At 37.6% G+C, this 21,405-nt stretch overlaps 1 protein-coding gene across 8 annotated transcripts in view; it reads right to left on the bottom strand.

Moving 5' to 3' along the window:
• The window catches only part of LRBA (LPS responsive beige-like anchor protein), a 558,473-nt gene that overhangs the window by 28,667 nt on the left and 508,401 nt on the right, over positions 1–21,405 (bottom strand). For 6 of the 8 annotated variants that reach the window (XM_048847356.2, XM_048847351.2, XM_048847355.2 and 3 more), the window contains 5 exons: positions 18,212–18,301; positions 14,683–14,875; positions 11,717–11,779; positions 8,582–8,737; positions 3,681–3,848 (listed from right to left, as the gene is read on the bottom strand). In XM_048847356.2, coding sequence (XP_048703313.2) covers positions 3,681–3,848; positions 8,582–8,737; positions 11,717–11,779; positions 14,683–14,875; positions 18,212–18,301 — 670 coding nt within the window. The remainder of the gene's footprint in view (positions 1–3,680; positions 3,849–8,581; positions 8,738–11,716; positions 11,780–14,682; positions 14,876–18,211; positions 18,302–21,405) is intronic. The other 2 variants (XM_048847357.2, XM_048847354.2) reach the window with 1 other exon arrangement.

The following is a 21,405-nucleotide window of genomic DNA, read 5'->3' on the forward strand; positions in this document are numbered from 1 at the left end:
AATACAAAAGACCAAGGAATAATGGATGAAACGATTAAATATCTATAGCGCCAATCCTGCATGTGGTTATGTGGGTGGAACCCACCAACTTCAGTGGTGTGCCACACCCATGCTGGCGTCTGCCTGTGCGGAGTCACTTACAGGATCAGTGTCTATAAATCTCTAACACAAAAAAAATAGACAATCATACACTTGTTGCTCTTTTCTTTCAGTGGCCGGGCTGGAATTCTCACATTTCTGACAGAATCAGAACTGGGCAGAAACATGTCTTTTGGGTTTCCCTTATTGACTGTTTTGACTAAACACAGAAGTCAATAAAGTTACACCTACAATTAATTTAGACCACTATATTGTAAGCTTGTTGGGGCACGAACTGTCTTTTCATTGTATACGTGTATAGGCCTAGCAACAAGGGTCACAATTGCTGATAGGGTTTCCAGGCACAACTACAAAATAAATATTAAAAAATAACAATTAACAAGTCTAAACAGAAATTGTTGTTGTTGTTGCAAACCACCACTTGGCTAACCTCCAAAGAGATGGGACGATTTTATCGTGAAAAGACATGGCTGCACATGGAAAAGGAAGGCCAGGATACGAGAAGAACGGAAGACGTGTTGTGATTAGTGCAATCTATACGAGGGCTGAAGGACCAATCGATCGAAGTGTCAAATAGAAATATCTAGCAGTTATGATGCCCACCCATCAGGCGGAGCTTTGACAGGATTGGCAGGGGCAGAAAGAGACACCATCAGGTGGTCCTTGACAAAGTTCATAGCAATGTGGGGGGAACCCTCCTCTTCCTTATGCAGCTGGTTGGGAGAGGTGAAATTGAGGAAACCTTCCCCACCACCAGAATTAACTCATGCTGATCCTCTGACTTTCCAGTTGGTCTACACTCATTTGGTTGCAAAAGGGTGATTTTTAGATATGCACTAGGGCCGAGTGCTCTGGTCACCCACCGAATGGGCATGTGAGCCACAAGGTCCTGTAAAGAACGAAGCGCCTTTCATCTATATCCATCTCACTGGAAGCAAGGATGGATTGGAATTTCTGATAATTGCTTCCTTTTTTGCCTTCAAGCAATTAAAATTTGAAATGGATACACTTTTTGTTGTTTTCATGTCTCAGTATACATCCGTAATTACATCTTTAAGAGATATTTAGTCTTAATTCTGTCTTAACAGATGTGGAGGGTGTTGTTTCAGCGGCACAAATCTTTTTTCCTGGAATTTGATTTAGGTTTTTTTATTTTTAAGAGGCCACATGAAAGTTTAAATCAATTCTGGCTATGTCAATGGAAGAGATACCACAGTGATGAGCACAGTATAAATGCCTATATACACAGCTTTTAACTTCACTCTTTGCAACATTTGATAGCACTATAGTTAATATATATTTCAAATGTTACATGCATAGGATCAAATTCTGCTATCAGTTACATCCAAGTAACCCCTATTGAATAAAACAGGTGAGTCTCAGGTGTAACACTGGGTAGAACCGTAGCAAGTTATAGATGAGTTTTATTCCATACCTATCTGCCATGTAGTACATTTTATATTTAATTTGATCTAGAGGGGGGTGCCAAGTGTCTCCCTACTCCCCCACTCATCTGGCTCTTTTGGACATAGCTGGGATGGAGGAGAGACCAGCACTAATCTCGCAGAGCAATCTGGGAGTGTCCCAGAATTTTGGGGAACAGTGGAGTCCTGCTCAGAGAATCATTTTTATCCCCTTACTGGAAATCGGCTCTGAGAATTGATTTGTGACTAAGGTCAATGGTGAGCAGAGGCCTATGCCCTAAATAGGAGTTGGATCCTCAGGAGCTTATTGTAATTTACAAGAAATACCTCAGGTGAGTAAAAACGCTTCCAGTTTACCTGCAGACTTTGTAAATGCTCAGTCCTAAAATGATCTATTTTCAGAGATTATGAGGTTTGTGAACACTAAAAAGAATAGCTCATGAAGGTTGCCATCTACATCAGCTTCCCTTCTGAGTTTCTAAATGCTGAGCCTTTAAATGTATGTAGTCTATCAGTTTATTGGAGTAGCATGTAAACTTTATAAATCCTGGAATAAGGAACTCTAAGAAGGTACTTTACATTAAAAGAGTTATCTAATGGGTTTACAAAATCTATGGACATAACTGGTTGTTAGAGGTGCTAAATCCCACTGTAGTAACTGGTTTGTAATTATCTGAATGGAGCCTACAGCCTGAAGGTCTTGAAAACACTGTACACAAGATCTGCATGCATGGAAGCAGAGTAATTAGCATACAGTTCATACATTCCACAGGATAGGGTTGCAGATCAGTAAAAAATGGTCTTCACTTGTGGACCCTGTAAATATAGTAGGCAACACCCACAAATCTCGAATGCCTCATAGCAGTAAACTACTAAAGTATTTTCTGAAGAGGACTGTTTTGCTTCCTAGAATGTAAAGCTCTACCTGATGGGCCTGTCAAACTTTTAAGTTTCTTGAACAAGACTACTTGGGGCTTCCTAAATTTATAAGCGCTGCAAGAATAGTGCAGTGTTTGCCATTTTCCTGACCATCAGATTGCAACCTATGCATATTGTGCCCACAAAGATTTTTTTCTCCTTCAACCAAAGCTATTTATTTTAAGGAGCTTAAAAAACTATGCTGGGTGCATCCATGAAGCTCTTCCGTTCCTTGAATCGACTATTTAAAATACCTTGGTAACCTATTCATGCTATGCCTGAAGATTTTGTAATCTACTTGGGCCACAACCTAAGCAGTTTGTGGACTTCATGAATTTATTTCACAAACATTCAGATACAGCATTGAGCTCCCGAAGTCAAATACTTAAAGTAATTCCAAAACCAACCAGTCTTTTTTTTTTCCCCTGAGAGTTATAGATTTGTTAGATGAACCACAAATCTTCCAAATAACCGAAAAAAGACATGTGATTCTTATTTAATTATACTTTAGACTGATGGTTTAGAATCAATTCCGTATTGTTTCTATGTGAACAAGTATAAATTATACTAGATAGAAAGAAGTCTTTTTTTGGCGCTTAATACTTTAAAAAAACAAAACAAAACAAAAACACCTGCGTGTCTTATGCCTATTATCTTTTGAGGACGCCAAGTAATTATCATTATTATTATTATTTCGCCCAAGTCATTGTGTGTCAGATTCTGACACCCTTACTCCCACTGAGTAGTCGCTAACTCCATGAGTATTTTGACTGGGTGGTAAGATACTACTCAATGGGAGTAAGGGTGTCTGAATGCATGAATGCATATTTTTAAATATATTATACAAGAACTTATAAAAAACAATCTTCACTGAATGGGTAATGTTAAAGTGTTTATTTAAGAAAACCGACACCTTCCAAAACTGCATGTCCAGTTGATCTGTTTAAAAAAAAAAAATTTCTCCATAGACCTAACAGTAAAGCCAACAAAATATCAAGTCAAAAGGGTGAGAGGCAAAATTGCACTTGCAATGTTAAGCATCTCACAAGCTTATTGTAAGGAGTCAGTACTGTGGCTCTATAATATATTTATGTGGTCAAAGCAAGCACTGTTTAAACTTCATCATAAATACTAAAAACCTTATACTTTGATTTTAGTTTTACGTAAAAGCACTGAGTACTTCTGTAATGACTTATCTCATGTCACATGCAGTTTACTCATAATATAGGTTTTACTTACCACTTGAATTATCACCAATGCTATTGGTTTTGCCATTCCAGTACCAGAGCAGCAGTGTTGCATCACGTGATCCTGAGAGAACGTAACAATTTCCTCCAATGTAGGATTCGGAGCGGGCAAGACAGGTGACAACATCCCAGTGCCCAAACACTACTTGTATTAGTTTACCTGAAACATATAAAATCTAAGTTTAAAACATACTGTTAATGATTTTTTTGTAGACTTTACTAAACACATTACAAAATGTTTTAGTTGTACTTTCACAAGCAATGTTTATAAAAGAAAGTCTAGATAAAACCTTCAGTTGCTGCTGGTTGTGAAAGACAAATTCAGTGTCCATTTTTTATATCCTGATGGGATGAAAACTATTTAAGAACACAGCAATCTGTATAGGGGCATAGAGTGAATAAGAATCGATTACAGAATTGTATCTTATACTGGCTTGGCAGGATTTAGTGTGTTTCATTATTCTATATATTTAAACTCATGTTGCAATCATGAGTTTAAATATATAGAATAAAGAAACAATGACACAAATTCGCAACGACAGAATTTATTTTAATGCAGTTTACTGGTGAAAGTAGCAGGAAAAATGTAAATCTGATGACAGTGCATCGAGGCTCCTGAACAGTTAGGACATAGGGAATTGTGAGTGTGACATGGAAAATGAAACAACCAGCTCTTTGAGCATTTATTTAATTACAAAAAATGCATACAATTCAGAAAGTCTGTATAAAATTAAACTTCCCCTTTAGTTCCTCCATCACATTTAGTATAATAGCCAACCATTTCTACCAGCTTTCTTCCCGTTGAGAACACTTGCAATGCCCATAAAAGCTCAAAATACATAGCTGACAAGCAAAGTTTCTGTTTGTTGTATAAGTATTCAAGCCATCAATAGATACATAAAAACGAATTTGAAAGGAAAACCTAGCTAAACTCAGCTTTACTCAGACAGTGAAAAATGTGCAATTCATGGATCTTTAAAAATATGAATATGCTTATAACTTTTTAACCTTAACTCAACAGGGTCACATTTTCACAAATGTGTGTATGTGTACGTTCATGCGGGTTGGGTTTGCATGTGTGAGCAAACACATATAAGGCCAACTACAACTGCCCTCTGAAGACCCCCACACAGAGGGAGGGACATTGGGTGAGAGAAAAAGCTCCTTAAAGTGAGGGCATAAGCACCAGCATTCATCTTGCTGGGGCTATTGGAACCTGTTAATAGCAGACCATATAGAGATGGGATATATTTAACAACCTCATCAATGATAAAGTAGAAAGATTAATGATCAAGCAGAAACTGGATATTAATGAAACTTACAAATGATGATAAATTGGGAGGAGATAAAAAACAAAATGATCCTGAAACATATTATATCAATATAAGGAGAAATGTGGGAACCTGTAACACTGAATTGACCTAGGGATGACAGTGGGGGGAGACTTGACTTTGTACTATGATGAAGTGTGGGGGGAGAGGGAGAGGAGAAGAAAGAGAGAGACAGTACAGGTTTGGGCTGCATAAATAAAAGATTAAGTCATGCAGCTGAAAGATAACAGTTCATAGTTCTTACCTATACTGTTTCTGCTGTGACTGCCCCTGGATTATTGCATTCAGTTTTGCACAAAAAAATTAAAACAAAAATAATGACACACTAGAGAGAGAGTTTAGATAAAGGGCTGGAAGGACAGATTTATAATAAAAGATTAAAGGTATTAAGCAATAACTACGGTGGAGAAAACCTAACAAAAAAACCAGAAGGGTGCAAACAGCTGGGAGAGAGGGATATATATAAACACCTGGGGATATATATAGTGTGGTATATAGGGGTGGGGGTGGGGTAATGGGATGAAATTAAGAAAAGGAAAATGTAATCTATCAAAAAATTGCCAGCAATATGCATTTGGCTGGAAAATCCTCCCATGGACTGTGGTGGGAGGAAGCCCTGTCAAATTGAGACTTTTAAAACTACTGTAGAATGGACAAAGCACTAGAAAGTGTACTTACTATAGGAAACAACCTTGTTTTAAGAGGGAAATCTCTGTGATCTAGTAAATCTTTCTATCTCTAACCTGTATGATTCCATCAAGGAGGAAATGTTATACAATGGATACATGAATGGGGAATTGATGTTTATAATGAAAAATTATTTCTTCATGAGGTTGAAAAGTGACTGAACGTGATAATGGGACATAATACTGTTGGAGGCTCACTCACAGGAGGTTATACTTTTTAACCCAGGAGCAAAAATTTTCCTATAACTTGGTGACTCCAGTCCATATTATGTTTTATTATGCCATTTAAAACTTTTGGCTCAAAATGTGCTGCAACATCAGAAGTTACCCTGTGCTGAGGGTTCTTCACTTAGGTTCCCAGGTCATGTAACTGTCTCAGCCAAATTGCTGGATGGTCATCCATTTTAGTCAGCAAAAGCTATTGATCTGCAGAGTTTGGAAGGCAGCAGTGAAAAACTTTCAGCACATATAACTTTATCTCAGGCAATATATTTAACCTCATAGAATAGACAGCTTTTCCTGAAACTTCTGTTGATTTCTCAATTATTTGTTTTAAATTTTGTTGTGATTAAATTATACCATCTATTTTCCAGTTGTATCCCCTTAGTTATTCAACTACTTGGGGTGATTTATATTTTTCAAATAGTAAGTTAATTCTTAAAGAGCTATGAGTTTAAGAGATTTTTCCCCCCAGATATTCTGTTTTTAGTTTCTGTTCTAGAAAACAAACATTCTTCAAGACTTATTTGTTTGACAGCTGCTCATACGTTTGTGCTGCCCTGCTAGTTTTACTTTGTTATTGTCACGGGGTTAAGCTTCACTCAATACAACCCAACCATCAAAACAGAAGTTCGCTGCTTCTCTTTATCTTTGTTAAATTACTTACTGAATCTCATAAGAGTTTTTCAACTTTTTTTTTATTTCCTTTAATACCAATCCTCCTCTCCACACAGCAATATCAAATATTACCATATGCACTAGGATATCCCTTTTTTGACAGCACAAATTTTCTAGTTAATGTTTTATTTGACAGCTGTGCTACAAATAAAGAAAATTCAGACTCAAGCCTCTGCACTACTGCATCTAAAAGGCTGTCTGAAAATAATTCCCACCACTGGAGGAAGGTTTTATTGTGCCTCTGCTGTACTAGCTGTAACCAGAAAGCATGATTTACGTTAAAAGTATTTCCTGTTACAAAACCCCCCTGAAATCTAATAAGAAAAAGATTCTTTTTTTGTTTAAGTGCTAAAATATAATTGAATTCAACACTTGTGATAGCGTGCCATTATACATTACTGATCACATCTTTTTCCCTTGCTGCTCCGCCAAGCTCAGAAAAGGTATTTGACTGCTATACTTTTGTTTTAATATTAAAAAAAACTTTTAACTGAATTTATTTAAATGAAACTACAACCAGATTTTGTTTGTGTGCTGGATATTAACAAATTGAAGAAATTTAGATAAAACTTTCTGGTAATTTGCTTTTAATCATATCAGAATCAGTTATGTCAGAATTAAGTTAACTAGTAATCTCTGATTATGATTTAAATACAGTTGCAATGACTTAATTAACAAGCCATTTGCAGATGAGTTACCAAAATATTATTAGTTTCTCATCATGACACTGAAGTCAGTTAGCCTTAAAAATAAACACGTGCTCACTTTTCAACAATGAAAAAATTAAGAACACATTAGTCAATATATTTTTAATGTAAGGCAAGAAATTGTGTGGAATATTTACCATACCTGGTTATTTTCTCGAAAGATCTCTTTAAAACCACATTTCTGACTTTCACTAAAGAGAAGGTTAACAAAGTAGGACTGAACTGTTAAACTGAAGGTTCTGTGTAAAGGACTGCAGTCAGCCAACATACAGTAAACTTCTCATTTACAGTAGTAGTGTATTAAATTGCACAAATGACAAATGCCCCACCTCCAAAGTATGTCGGGGGTCCAGTCCAACTGTTCTGCTGTTTTATAAAATATTTTGGTTTGGTAAGTGTGAAACACATTATTAACAAATCCATTTAAGTAATGATGAAGAACATATAGGATAATAACCCTGCTGGAAGGGTTGATGTCCCAGACATATTAACCCCAACTGGTCATTAATCCAAAGGAAGTACCCTTCAATGAGATTGCTATTCCTATTATAAGGCAATGAATGGGAAGAAAAACATACATATTCCTTCTGTACCGCCATGATTCTTACCCTCCATGATTGTCTTCAGCATAACATGATATGGATGTAACTTTGTCAGTCTGCAGGGATCACACATTTAGACAGAACTAAGATCCTGCATATTGGCCAATTTACACTGTGTGAGAGGATTCATTCTTTTTAATGGCTCCATTGCTATCCTTGGGACCTTTTGGGACCCTCAGAATTTCAGAGGTTTTCTTTTCTCAAACACCTTCACTATGTTACTGGACTTATACACTTTGGTATTATTTCAGATGGGCTATGCTGTGTTTCTTAAAATATTTTTCTCAATTATATATAAAGCAGAACAGAATTTAATTCAGGTAAGCACTCAAGAAACAATTAATTCCCCCAGTATGCAAAGCTTTAAACAAACTCAGTAGATTGGTTTTCTTGTGAACCTGAAGAATTAAGCTCAGTGTGTCCCTTAAGTTTCAGAGACAAATGAATATGCACAAAGCAATAGTCAGTGACTTCCGCTCCTGATAGCATTCTATGCAGAGTGGAGTGGGAAGAATTTAAAAATAATTCCTGCCATTCTTTGAAGAAGAAATATATTCTCATCCGCTCAAAAATGTTTCAGGGTAGTAGTGAATAGAAAACAGTACCATGCTCCCCACCTCAAACACATGCGTACTTTCCACGTTTTTCTATTGGTTAATATTCCACAAACCTGTATCAGTAGAATAGACCCGGAAACTCTTGTCCCAAAAGCCACATACCAGGATATAACGATTGTCAGAGGTGATGACAAAACACTGGGAATGGACCTGAATGCTCTGGTCTAACAGGTCAGTGATTTGTCTCCTGTGCATACTTGTATTGCTGGCTAAAGAGAAGAATGTGAAAGAAGAAACATGGAGCATCAAAGTTAGCATCTATGTTCATTGAATTCTAACACCTTTGCAAATTGATACGCATGTAACTAAGCTAATTTTATTGCTGCCCCTCCCTGTCCTCACTCCACACTCTTTGCATCTTGTTTGATATCTAATTGTACAAGGTCAGAAGGCACCAAGGTAATCATCTAGTCCAACCTCCTGTATAACACTGGCCACAGAACTGCCTCCAAAATAATTCCTAGAGCACCTCTTTAGAAAAACCACCCAATCTTGATTTAAAAATTGTCAGTGTTGGAGAATCCACCATGACCTCTGACAAATTGTTCCAATGGTTAATTATTCTCACTATTACAAATGCATGCCTTATTTCCATTCTGCATTTGTTTAGCTTCAGCTTACAGACATTGGATCAAACTTTTCTTTGCTAGACTGACAAGCCCATTATAAAATATTTGTTGCCTATGTAGATACTTATAGACTGTAATTAAGTCACCCCATAACATTCTCCTTGTTAGGCTAAACAGACTGAGCTCTAGACTGTCACAACAAGGCAGGTTTTCTAATTCTTTAATTACTCTTGTAGTTCTTCTCTGAACCCTCTCCAATTTATCAACATCCTTCTTGAATTCTACTCCCTCTCCTGCTCCCGCCTGCAAGTCTGACTCTTGCTCCCTCTGCATTTGAATTGGCAGCTTCCTCTTCCATGTTGACTGGACCCAGCAAGCTACTGAAAGCACAGGAAAAACAGGCTCCCTGCTCTCAGTTCAGGTGCCTGGACCTAGCTTCGACTTGGCCTGCAGCAGCCCTAAACTGTGAATGCAGGGAAAATCCTGTGTACTATGTCTAGGGCTGGATCATGCTCACTGCAGACAGATTTTGAGGCAGGGGGATTTAGCTCCTAAAATCTAAGGAGTCTCTACTGAGCATGTACAATCTGTGATTTTTTCAAAGGCTTATAACTTGGCCAAATTTGGGCAGATATTCATGTGGATAGCGAACGGCACATTGATGGCAAAAAGGCCACACCCCTGCCAAATTTCAAGCTCCTGCTCCAAAACATTGGGGTAATAGAGCTTTTCAAAGAACAGGTCATCAGAATTTTTTAACGTGGGCAAAACAACGTATTTTTCACTAGCCTCCTCATTGGAAACTGCTGAACTGTTTTGGCTGAAGTCATCTAAAATAATTCAACCTTAGACAGACACCTGGGATGGAAAATTTCAGCCCAAGTGATTAAAGTTATAAATTATAAGCCACTACTGCAAAACCTTCCAAAGTGAGATACAAGAGATTATACATTTGAGTATAGGACACTGCGGGTATTATAAATTCAGACATCTGAGGAGTTGTAGAAGATCCGTTTGAGAAGAGATAAAGCATGGTCTTGTAGTTTAGGCACTAAACAGACTTCTTTCGCAGACTAAAGCAAGTCATTTAAAGGCTCCCATTGCCTTTACAAGGATTTGGATCAGGCCTTTAATCTGTTTGTGCCTTGGCTCCCCATCTGTAAAATAATGATAACACTTCCTACCCTTTGAGGGCTTGTATGCTCTTATTGTTAAGCAATTCAGAGCAGGGACTGTTGCTTATTGTTTGTTTGTACAGTACCTAACACAATGGGGCCTTGATCTCCTCTGGGTTCACTGAGTAACAACAACAAACCTCTAGAAATGCTCTATGGAGAGCACTATGTTACTTTGATAAACAATGGCACAAATAAATAAATAAATAAGAAAAAACTTATACATTTATAAATAAAAACTAGCGAATGGTCAACGTGCACCTCCTGTGAACCATTTACTGTGCATATTAATTTTTAAAAGTAGTTAACAACTATTTGATAGACAAATCCTATCACTCCACCATGCACATGATAGTGGAGAGTCAGGCAAAAAATTAATTTAAAAATAAGTAAACAGACTTGGTTTTTAAATGCAATTATAATTGGTCAGTTCATGTTTTCATTCAATAAACTATCAGCCTGAAATTGTCAGTTTAAAAAAAACAGAGAAATTATAAGGCTTAAAAATAATAATAATATTTATTTATTGGCCTCTCAAATTAAAAATGAGGGAATATTTCTTTTCAAATTTGTTTTGTTTTTAAGGAGCCTTCAAGGCAGAATCATGTGCCAAGTTACAAACCGTGCTGAATTAGAGCCAAATTGCAATCCCCCCACCCAAAAATAAGGGTTTATACTATAAACGACTGAACCAACTATGCTAATATGAAAAGCATCACTATAATAAACCACGCATTTATTATAAAGATTCATTTAAATGAAAGTGAGACTCTTTTCTCCCCCCTTAACAACACAGACACACACACTTAACCACTGATGGTGATCCAAAAGACTGCAGTGCCCTAGAAAGATGAATACTAATATCTTAACACTAGAATTGCCCGGGCAATAGATTTCAACTTTGGAACTGCTTTGCAATTACGCATTAATCCCCTCAGTGTGAGCAGCAGGTCTAAGAAGAAAGGATTGATCTCCTTTAATGATGAAACCCTGGCGCCACAGTTTTATTTTTCACAACACAGTGCTGTTAAGAACCCCACTGGTATTATGAAAATTTCCTCGGCAAAGGAGCTCCATCACATTACCAGTGCACCAATTCATCATAACATGCCTCACTCCTGCTCATCAACAAGTCTGAGTGATGAAAAGATCCAATATTATCCTGACAGTACTTCATGCACATTCTCAATCACACATTATTACAGCATCCATATTAATTTTCACTGACGCGCGTCCTAGGCCTGTTCAAATTAGGCAAACCAACGAGGGGGAGTTGATGAAATACCAGCATAGCCACAGCTCATTGCATTCCAATTTGCATGCAAATGGTTTATCAGGAAAATTCCATTCCCAGCAACCAGCAAGTGAAAAACAACCGTAATCTACACTTCAGGGCCACCATACAGAGCTTAATGAATCGCAAAGAGAGAGGAAAGTGACAGACCTATGAGAGGATCGATTTCCACTGGCAGCTGGTATGGCTGGTCCTGTACAGCACCTTGATGAGCTGAAATTCAGGAAAGAAGATTTTAAAAGTCAGCATTATTTTCATATGTTGGGCCACATAAAAATGATAAATCAAACCCTATATGCAACTGTTTAACCATTCAAGTTTCTTTCTTGATTAAATAAAAAAATTTCCAGGAGCTTTCACGGGCTGCTTATTAAACATTTATTTTAGATGAGTGCTATTCTGAATGTGCGCCCTCATCAACGTCTCAGGTCCTGAGCCATAAGCGATAGCAGATGCTTTACTGGCAACCTCTCATGTCGCAACAAAACAAAATTAAATGGTAAAGAGCACTGAAAACAAAATGTGACAACCATCTGCTGACTGTAGCAAATACTATTTTCCTCCCTTTTCAAAGGGCTGCTTTGAACAGCAAAGCACAACGGACCTTTCAAAAAATTTCAGTTTGTGATGGAGACAGAATCTCCAAGTGACATAATATTTAATGTTTCATCTATCATTGAAAAATACTTATTTGCAAGTTTTAATAAAACTAAATAAATAATTCTGCAGGCCAACATTTTGAATAAATGTCCAAGCACCTGGCATGTCTCTGGAACATTTACCTACTGGATTTTACTTCAACATTAGTTTTCCACAGCTTCAGTCAAAAGCCCCCAAACCCTCTTGGAATTGGAAGCTACTATAATAGATAAATCATAGGTGTAACATCTCTCATTTCTCCGATTACCTCATAAAGAATAAGCTTTATAAAACTTAATAACATCAGATTGATTTCATAGTTCAAATGCAACTCAACAGCAGTGCTGTAATGAAACATTAATATTTTATGAAACTGTACCAGTTCTAGCCCTGTATAGATGTGCTTTGTTGGACACTGATGTCATAAACTGGTTGATAAAGCCACCAGATTAGTTGAGTGAGGCAGGTGTGGGATTTTAAATAGTAGTCAGTGACAAGCGATTACTTGTCAACTAAACATGCTTTGTCATGATGACTCATAGTGCAAGTATTCCCTGTGGATGGTGCTATGATCACAGTAGGAGATATGGAATAGCTATAGTACTGGCCTCCTACACCTATGCAAAGCACAATTTTACTACTAGATCTAAGGGTTACTACATCTAAGGCTAACTTCAGGTCCTTCCCATTCCAGGAAGCCATATCCAGCTCCCTCAAAAGTGGCACTCCACAATAGACCACAATAGTAGTGGTCAGTGTACTATCTCTCACAGGATTTTTTGAAGTGTAGATTTTTCTCCAGCTCCCTACACAGAAAGAACACTTCTGAAGTGCCTCACGGTGTATACAATGACAGTGGCTCAGAAACCTGTCCTACTGTGCTGCTGTTTCTGGAGAACAGAATATGGAGGTAGCTGTCTGCAGGCATTTGTTGCTGGCAAATAGATCACCAACTAGCACACGTATGGAGAAGCCAAAGCAACTCCTATAATTTTAGAACATCCACCAGATATTTTTTCCTGAATATTACTGTTGAATTTTATGCATTCTTGTAGAGATTTTTAATCCATTGACTATTGAAAGTATGTTTAAGGTCATATAGTAGCATGGGAGGCTGTTGTCATATTCTTTCCATCCAAATGCGGAGAGTATTATCCACAGTTTTTAGTCATGTCTTTATCAGCTATTTAGACAACATATTTTGTTTTTGGTTTCTTTAGAGCTTCTTAGGTGGGTGAAATGGTGCTGGAATAAAGCCAAAAGTTTTCCAATTGGACATTGTTGATCAGTGATTTACAACAGCTGGAAAAGAGCATTGGGGTCATCTGGCTTTTTTCAAAATGTAATCAGAGGGATGTGGGTCCAAATTTCTTTACAGGAAACCAGTGATGTAGACATTAGCCTGGTCCAAACATTAAAAGATTGTCCTCTATTTAAACTATTTGGGAAGAAGCTATATTTTTCTTCATAGAAATCCTCTGACCAGCTAACAGTTTACTGCAGTGCCATCAGAAATGAATTGCCTTTTGTGGGTCTGGCTTGAGGCTGCTGTAATTATGGAATGAGGATGAGTCCCCTCAAGGATTAGAAAATACAGGAATACAAAACAGAACTGTCTATATGTTAATGTCCAACAAACTACAAAAAGGATCATTAAGATGAGTGATCTTGTTTACAGATATGTTGTTTCTTTTTTATATTGGCAAAGACTTTCAAGTGTCTAGTGTTTTGGATTTTTTGGGTGTCCATGTTACAGAGGATGTGGGCATTCTAAATATTTTCAGTTTTGATTTCTGGTTGTGGTTTTCATAACCAACAAGTAGGAGCTAGCAGAGACCAACTCAGGAAAGTTGTGAATTCTTCTGTGGCAGCAGTACCTCCTAGACATTAGAGAGGTTCCCTCTTCCATAATCCGGGCACAGGGCTGAAAAGGAGGTCCAAGATGGACAAAAATTTCATCAGGAACAATTGAGGGCTGGCCCAGAGCCATGTTCCTCAGGTACTGGACAGCACTGCCTTGTGCTTTACAAGTTCTTTGTGCTGAGTAACTGTTGGGAATATATTTAGCCTATTGGATGCTTGCAAATATTTATGATGATAATAAAGTGGTGACCTGTTGCTTATGTTTTCTTGGATATTGCCTGTTAGCTTTGGTAAATAATTCTTTCTCCTGAATAACTTGTGGCTTAGCAGAACTTGAATTGAGCTGTAGCTCACGAAAGCTTATGCTCAAATAAATTGGTTAGTCTCTAAGGTGCCACAAGTACTCCTTTTCTTTTTTTGAATTGTAGTGTTCAGTTGCACTTTAGAAAGGTCATCTTTGTCTAACTGCAATGAATACAATGTACCAATGAACTGGATTAGCATTTGCAAACAGAAATTTACAATATTTCTACTGCCAATTTTGAAACAAAGCCAACTGAAAAATACCACTTGGTGGTGGTGGCAGTTTCTAATGCTAAAATTTCTTTACTTACCAGGAAGGTTATGCCACTTATTCACAGCAAATAGCCTGTTGGCAGTGACTGTGATCACAGCAGGAGTTGCCAGACCAGACTGGGTGTTGGCTGCTACATGAGTGACAGGGGAGTTGGATGGGAACTTTAGAACCATGATAACATCCTGTTGAGCTTGGTCTGTGAACATCAATGGACTCTGCAGGAGGAGATACTGTTGAGTGGGCAATCAAGAACCCAAACACATGGGAAAAGAAAAGATAGGGAGGGGGAAAGAAAGACAGGACAGAACAAGAGAAGTAAGACTGAATTAAAATAAGCAAGAACCAATAGCAGCTGCAAGTAAATGAAGTAGCAGTAAACAGGCTAGTGTAAACAACTATTTTGCGTGGACATCCTTCATGTATGCCATTAAGGTAGCAGCACTGCAGAAAAGGAAATGATCTAAAGTCAATGTTTGCTGCAGGTTCCATTAAAAAGTTTCCAATTGCCTGTCTCTGGCAAATGCATTATCTTCCATATCTACAGAGGTAGCACATCAAGGAAAGTAATTTCAGAGAAGGCCGTAACCAAGAAAGTGAGAAATTCCTGCTCCCAGAGACCATCCCAGGCTCCATTTAGTTGGCAGACTAAGATTTTGACAAGCCAAATGAAAAAAAAAAGCAAATAAATAAAACATATGTGCATACAGTAAATGCACGCACTGTGTGTATTTATGTTGTATAGAAATAAGATTTAAGCAATACACAGACAATTATAACTCTGTTTTTAAGCCAAACATAATTAAATGCAATTATAAAGGAAACATTTATAAAGTGGACAGAATCACGCAGACATCACCCTATTATGTTGCAAATACCTTTGCTTCCTACAAAAGCCAGAGAGAGGAAATAAATCTAGATTCTCCCTAGTCCAATCAATATAATAGTTTTGTTTTCAATTTAATTAATTAGAAAGTTTATAACTAAGACCCCCAAGATCACTGCGAATGTTAAAATCAAATATTGATTTTCACAGATTTGGTAAATCCATGTAATTTGAATGTTAAACAGTTACAGATCTGAGAAAGTAACTGAACTTAACAAGTTTGTTTTCATTAATACATGGTGCACCAAAAAAAAGTAAAAGCTATGATGACAGAGTTATTACTGTACTGTCCACTGTCATCCATATTCCTTTAGTATTTCTTCTTCCCAATAACTAAATTAATATCTTTATAAAAATATACTGATCAGCACACTTGGCTGTTTTCTACCTGCAATGTTCCAGTACATATATGCATATATATATATGTGTATGTAAGTGCATACATTTAATATATATTTATACAGAACTAATAAAAGAAATTAAATACATTTGCATTTTTATTATCACGCCTTTTAAAAAAGTTATTAAGAGTACTTAGAAAAACATATTGCACTCTGAATTCCTATTTAGTCTTTGCATAAAGGTGTAAATAAAAGCAACTAATAAGCTACCCAGACACCCTTCTGAACAAGTGGCTAAAAGCCAATCAATATTATGAGTTAATCCTCCCTGGATGCTCATTCAATTAAAGGTGTCAGTAATGCCTCATCTGATGTGGCCTCAATTAAATCCAGCTATCTGATGGTGTGAAAACACAGGGGGATACAGCAACAGCAGCAAAACCAGACATATAGGCAGCCTTCGTGTGACTGCTAATTACTACACCTGGTGTATATTATGGCTTGTGCACTTAACTGCACATGGTGGCTTTAATTTCTGCTGTATTCACAGACAGAGAAAAAAACCATTGAAACTTCAGTGAATAGTACAATGATTACGATGATAAAGCATTTTTATGTGTCATGGAAAAAAGGCCCTCCTCCCTATATACTACACTATAATCCCAATTTTTCCCCTCATGGAAGCCTTACACTATTTTTTTAATTATTAGAATAACAGTTTGTAAAATTATATGTTAATAACCAAAGGAGATGGTAAAGTAAGAATGTGAACCACAACTTAGTGTCTGTATGTACAGCTAGAGAAGTTAGATATAATTAACTTCATGAAATGTAACTCCTTTCATTAGTTGCCCAATATTTACTAGGGTCATCATCATGTACTATACTCTGATGAAACTGTACAGTCCTTATTACACAAACTGCCTGGTACCGCACCAAATTTATTCAGCTAAACCTGTGAGTCAGTGACAAGGAAGTCAATAGACACAGGCTGGTAGTTCATGGATAAGAAGTTTTAGGTCTATTAGGCTCCTATTGTACATAGTGTAAGTCATGATATATAAATTTTATGGTTTTGTGTGTATTTTATCTAAAGGCTCTTCCCGTTCAGGGACTTTTTTAACCCTAACAACATAAGTTTCACAGACCCTAAAAGATAGAATTCCCTTGTTTATACTTATTTTTAAAAACCACAGACCATCTTTGACCATTAAGGGAATGTAACATATAGAAACTCATGAGTTAATAGAATGTTTGGTCCATTCTGTCACAATATAATTTAACACACTTAGGTTCTGAGTTCTATGATGACACATATGAAGTTATTTTAGACCCTGAGGCTGCATATGGCATAAAATTTAATTGTGTTAATAAAATTATATTTACAAACAAGTAGAGGTAAAATAGAAAGCATGTTAATACTCAGTGCCTGGACGTTATCATCCTAGTGTTATTGCAAAACACATTAAAACAAATTCTTCACTATGCAAGTTTCAGCTCAAGAATTCCTAGTTTTTAGGGGAAAGGTTATGGCTGGGAGAAAAGAGTAGAGGCTCCACCTCCTAAATCCAGAGCTCTTGGGGGATCTTCCAAAGGCTGGGATAGTCCCTTGTTTCCAGCTTAGCTGGCTCCCACCAGCACAAATACGCATGGAGATGTATATTTTCAGGTACTCCCTTCCCCAGGTACCAGCTCCTGGCATCCACCTCAGGAGCTGGTTTACATGACAGAGCATAGTGGCTCCCAGTCCTTCCCACTCCCCACCCATATATCTTCTACACAGGGTTCAACTTCTGGGGGCTCTTGTCTTCCCCATAACATTTAGCCTGACTCCACTAGTTCAAGCTCCCTTCCATTCAGAAAAAACAAGAGAAGCATATGGGCCATAGATACTAAAACCCAGATCCTATAAGGTGCTGAATGCAATCTGAGATGTTCTGAGATCCGTCATCTCCATTAATATTCAAAGTGAATTGTGGATGCTTGCACCTCAATATAATCTCACAGGATTGGGCTTGAAATGCTGAAACATTTGGATCCACCAGTTCTAACACATTAGCAAATTACACTGACGAAGCGTTTTTAGGTAACACTGATAAGTTTCTGTACTGTGAATTGGCATAACCTTTTTAGCAGTCAGTGAATTAATAATATTCAAGCATTGCATACACTAGCAATGACTGATAACTCAGAAAGTTGTGTTTATAATTCAATGCACAGAATCTTAAATCCCCTCCACCGCCCACACACCCCCCAAAAAGAAAAAAAATCTGAACGTTTAAAGCAACAGTGCAGAAATAAACAAAAGTGAATGGGTCACAAAGAGTTAATATGATACATACCACCTGCATGGCAGAACTTCTTGGAGGATGTGGCTCTATGAGTAGTTGGGTAGGGGTCTGTCCAAAACTTCGTATTTGAGCTTCAACAGCCTGGAAAAGGCACAGGCAGGTTTGCATGTTAAGAGGTGCTAATTACAGGCAATAGAACCATAACTGTCACCTGAAAATGTCATTCCACACTTCTGGCTTGTTTCATGTTGAAAATCAACCCCGTGTGTTCACTGTGGGGCTAAGTGCTTGGCACTGGTACTGAGAATGAGGTAATCATTTTAGAACTGTGGATGCTATTTCCATGAGAAACTCTGCAAAACCTCATCCTGCTCAGTGATATTAAACAGAAACTGGCTATTATAATCAGTAACCCTCCTTATTGGCTCAATTTCTCCTTTCTAACACTGGCTTATCCTTCTTACGTCATACTTCAGGAACAAAAGCTAATCTTTTACAGGTACTAAGAAAGCCTCCAACTTTTTGTTTAACTTCAAGCGTCCAGTTTCATGTCAATAATTAAGACAACAAAAAAGGGTAACAGCACGTATTTTTTCAATATATTTTCATAAAAAAGGAAGACAAATTAATTGCAGGGTGCATTATACTACTAACAACCAATAAGAATGTAGAGGAGATAGAACTGGAAGACAAAAAACAGCACAAACTTTAAATAAGTTCTACCATATATATTCATCAAGAAATATTTTATTTAAATTGCCAGAATCTTTCTCTCTAGACACCTAATCACTTTAAACAATCAAAGGAAATGCAACCTCATACTTTGCTATTCTTTTAAGTAAACATTTTGAGATGTAAGAACCCTGCCTGCCTACGTTGTTGATCTAGATTTTCTGTGTTTACACTATTGGTCTAAAAGAAACTATGGATTTTGAAAACCTTAAAGCCTGATTTTCAGAAGCACCCATTCTCTGAAACATCAGGCCCCTTAAAGTGATCCAAACAGAGTGCCCAAAAATCAAGCACCCAAAAAAAGTAGTCACCTTTGAATGTTTAGGCCGTTATGTTTATCCTCTTCAAGGCCTCTATTTTCTAGTTGCTTCACACAAAGACCCCCCCCCTCCCCCACTGACTTCCACAGAAAAGGCTCTTAATGCTTCTACTGCTTACCTGGCACTTTGTACTTTTTAACCACTGGTTAATATTTCTGTGATGGCTGAACAACACCTAGTGAATTTTCTCTAGTTCATTCATTTCAGATAAGGATAAATTACTACTCCGAGAGATGACATAGCTCAATGTAGAAGCAAAAAAAGCAAAAAATTAAACGCTACCTGAAGCTCTTTCTGAAGATTTGAGGTTTAATTAGACAGACAGCCTTATACAACAGAAATGTGCCATTCCAAAAGTATTTGACCTTACTGCTAAGATAATTTTTTATATATATTTGAATAAGCTAAAACAAATGTTGCAAATATTCTGGGGACAGATTCTGATACCCTTACTCATTGAACGCTCCCAGTGCAATGATTTCATTGGGATTGCCCAAGGAGTAAGTGTCTCAGAATCTGATCCTAACCATATTAAAGCTCAATATCTTAAAAACCTGACTTTTAAAAATACACACACACACTTGTGCTGAGAACCAATGGGCACTTTCAAGCCACAACACAATCACAGTCCAAAGCCAAATTGACATATCTGCCAACTGGTGACCAAACACTGCAACATGCTAAGCCAGTTAGAGTCCCTACTCTCTAGTGGTTGACATGCTACGTTTGAATGTACTCACAACTGAAATGAAAAGTTGGACCTTTCTGGATAGCAGCTGTCTTAGGTGAACCCGAAGGGAAGTGGTAGGAGCAGTGCTAAGCAATCCTTGGCTGCAGCTTATTATTTGCATATGAAACTATTTAGGACAAAGCTGTAGATCCTATATGAATAATGAACTCCTTATAAAAGATAAGGGTCTCAGATATAATGCAAAACAAGTAATTTGTTCTTCAACCAAAACAGTGTACTCTGACTTTTAGCCGGAAGCGAGCACTAGTTACAGTACAAGCCCACAAAAATGGGCTTCATAATGGATAAAATGATAGAAAAATGCTTCTGGCCTGTCATTTTCCTGTTACATTGTTCCACAACAGTCCTACACAAGTTCCACCCTTTCCCACATCACAATCCTCATGCAATGCCCAGAGGAAGGATGAAAGAGTTTTGTCACGCCCAACGTTCTTGGTGCATCCTTTAACGGCTATCCCCATAATAGGATGGCGCCACTACATACCACCCTCCCTGCACAGCATCAGGACTCACAACCCCCTCTCCCCTCACAAAGTACTGGAAACAGAAACCAAGAAAGAAAGAAAAGAAAATATCTACTGCTAATGCAGAACACTGCACCTACAGCCACCACACTGAACAAAACTGCACTAATTCACACCTTTAAAATATGTTGATCAATGAAAGATCAGTGGTCAAGAGCTATTCTCCAGTCAAGACCTCATAGCAGTTAAGACTCCCACCTTCACTCAGCAACACAGAAATTCTGTTCGATAACACTATACATCTACTGTTGACCCACACAATCCTCTCAGGATACTTAAGATATCACACTCCCATAATACAGGCAGGGCAGCTGTCCTCTTCCCATCCAGCCTTAAAATGCAGAAAAGGATCTCCAGGGGTTGCAAACATTATTTGAATATATCCACTTAACCTGCATGTCAACAAAAAAAAGTCAGACTTACATCCCTCTAATCTACAGAGCTCCAAACAAAAGGTCTCCTGTTGGAATGGACAGAGATGCTGATCATTATGATGGGGACTTTGCCAAGGATCATTGCCCTGGAAGACCTCAAACTGCATGCGACCACACACACACACTTCCCTGAGGCTATGGCTCAAAATCTTCTATCAAACTCCAGGCAATATCTGGACCGTGCATATAACCTGGCACACACTAGACTTGATCTATGGATTACGAGCTCACAAAGAGATAGCTCCCCTATCCTGAACCAGGCACATTTCCTCCTCCAACCAGAGACAAAATTCCAAATACCCAAAAAGTGCAACATCCCTGGGCCTATGTCTGTTAGATTATGAAGTCACTTAAATTAATATTAAAGTCATGCCCTACCAAATAGCCAAGGAGAAAAAGATCTGTTGAAACACTATAACCATACGCATAGTACAACCGCCATAGACACACTGACACCACAAATATCCTCTTTTCTCCAATTTCT

This window comes from Caretta caretta, chromosome 4 (assembly GCF_965140235.1).
Source record: "Caretta caretta isolate rCarCar2 chromosome 4, rCarCar1.hap1, whole genome shotgun sequence".
Classification (NCBI taxonomy): domain Eukaryota; kingdom Metazoa; phylum Chordata; order Testudines; family Cheloniidae; genus Caretta; species Caretta caretta.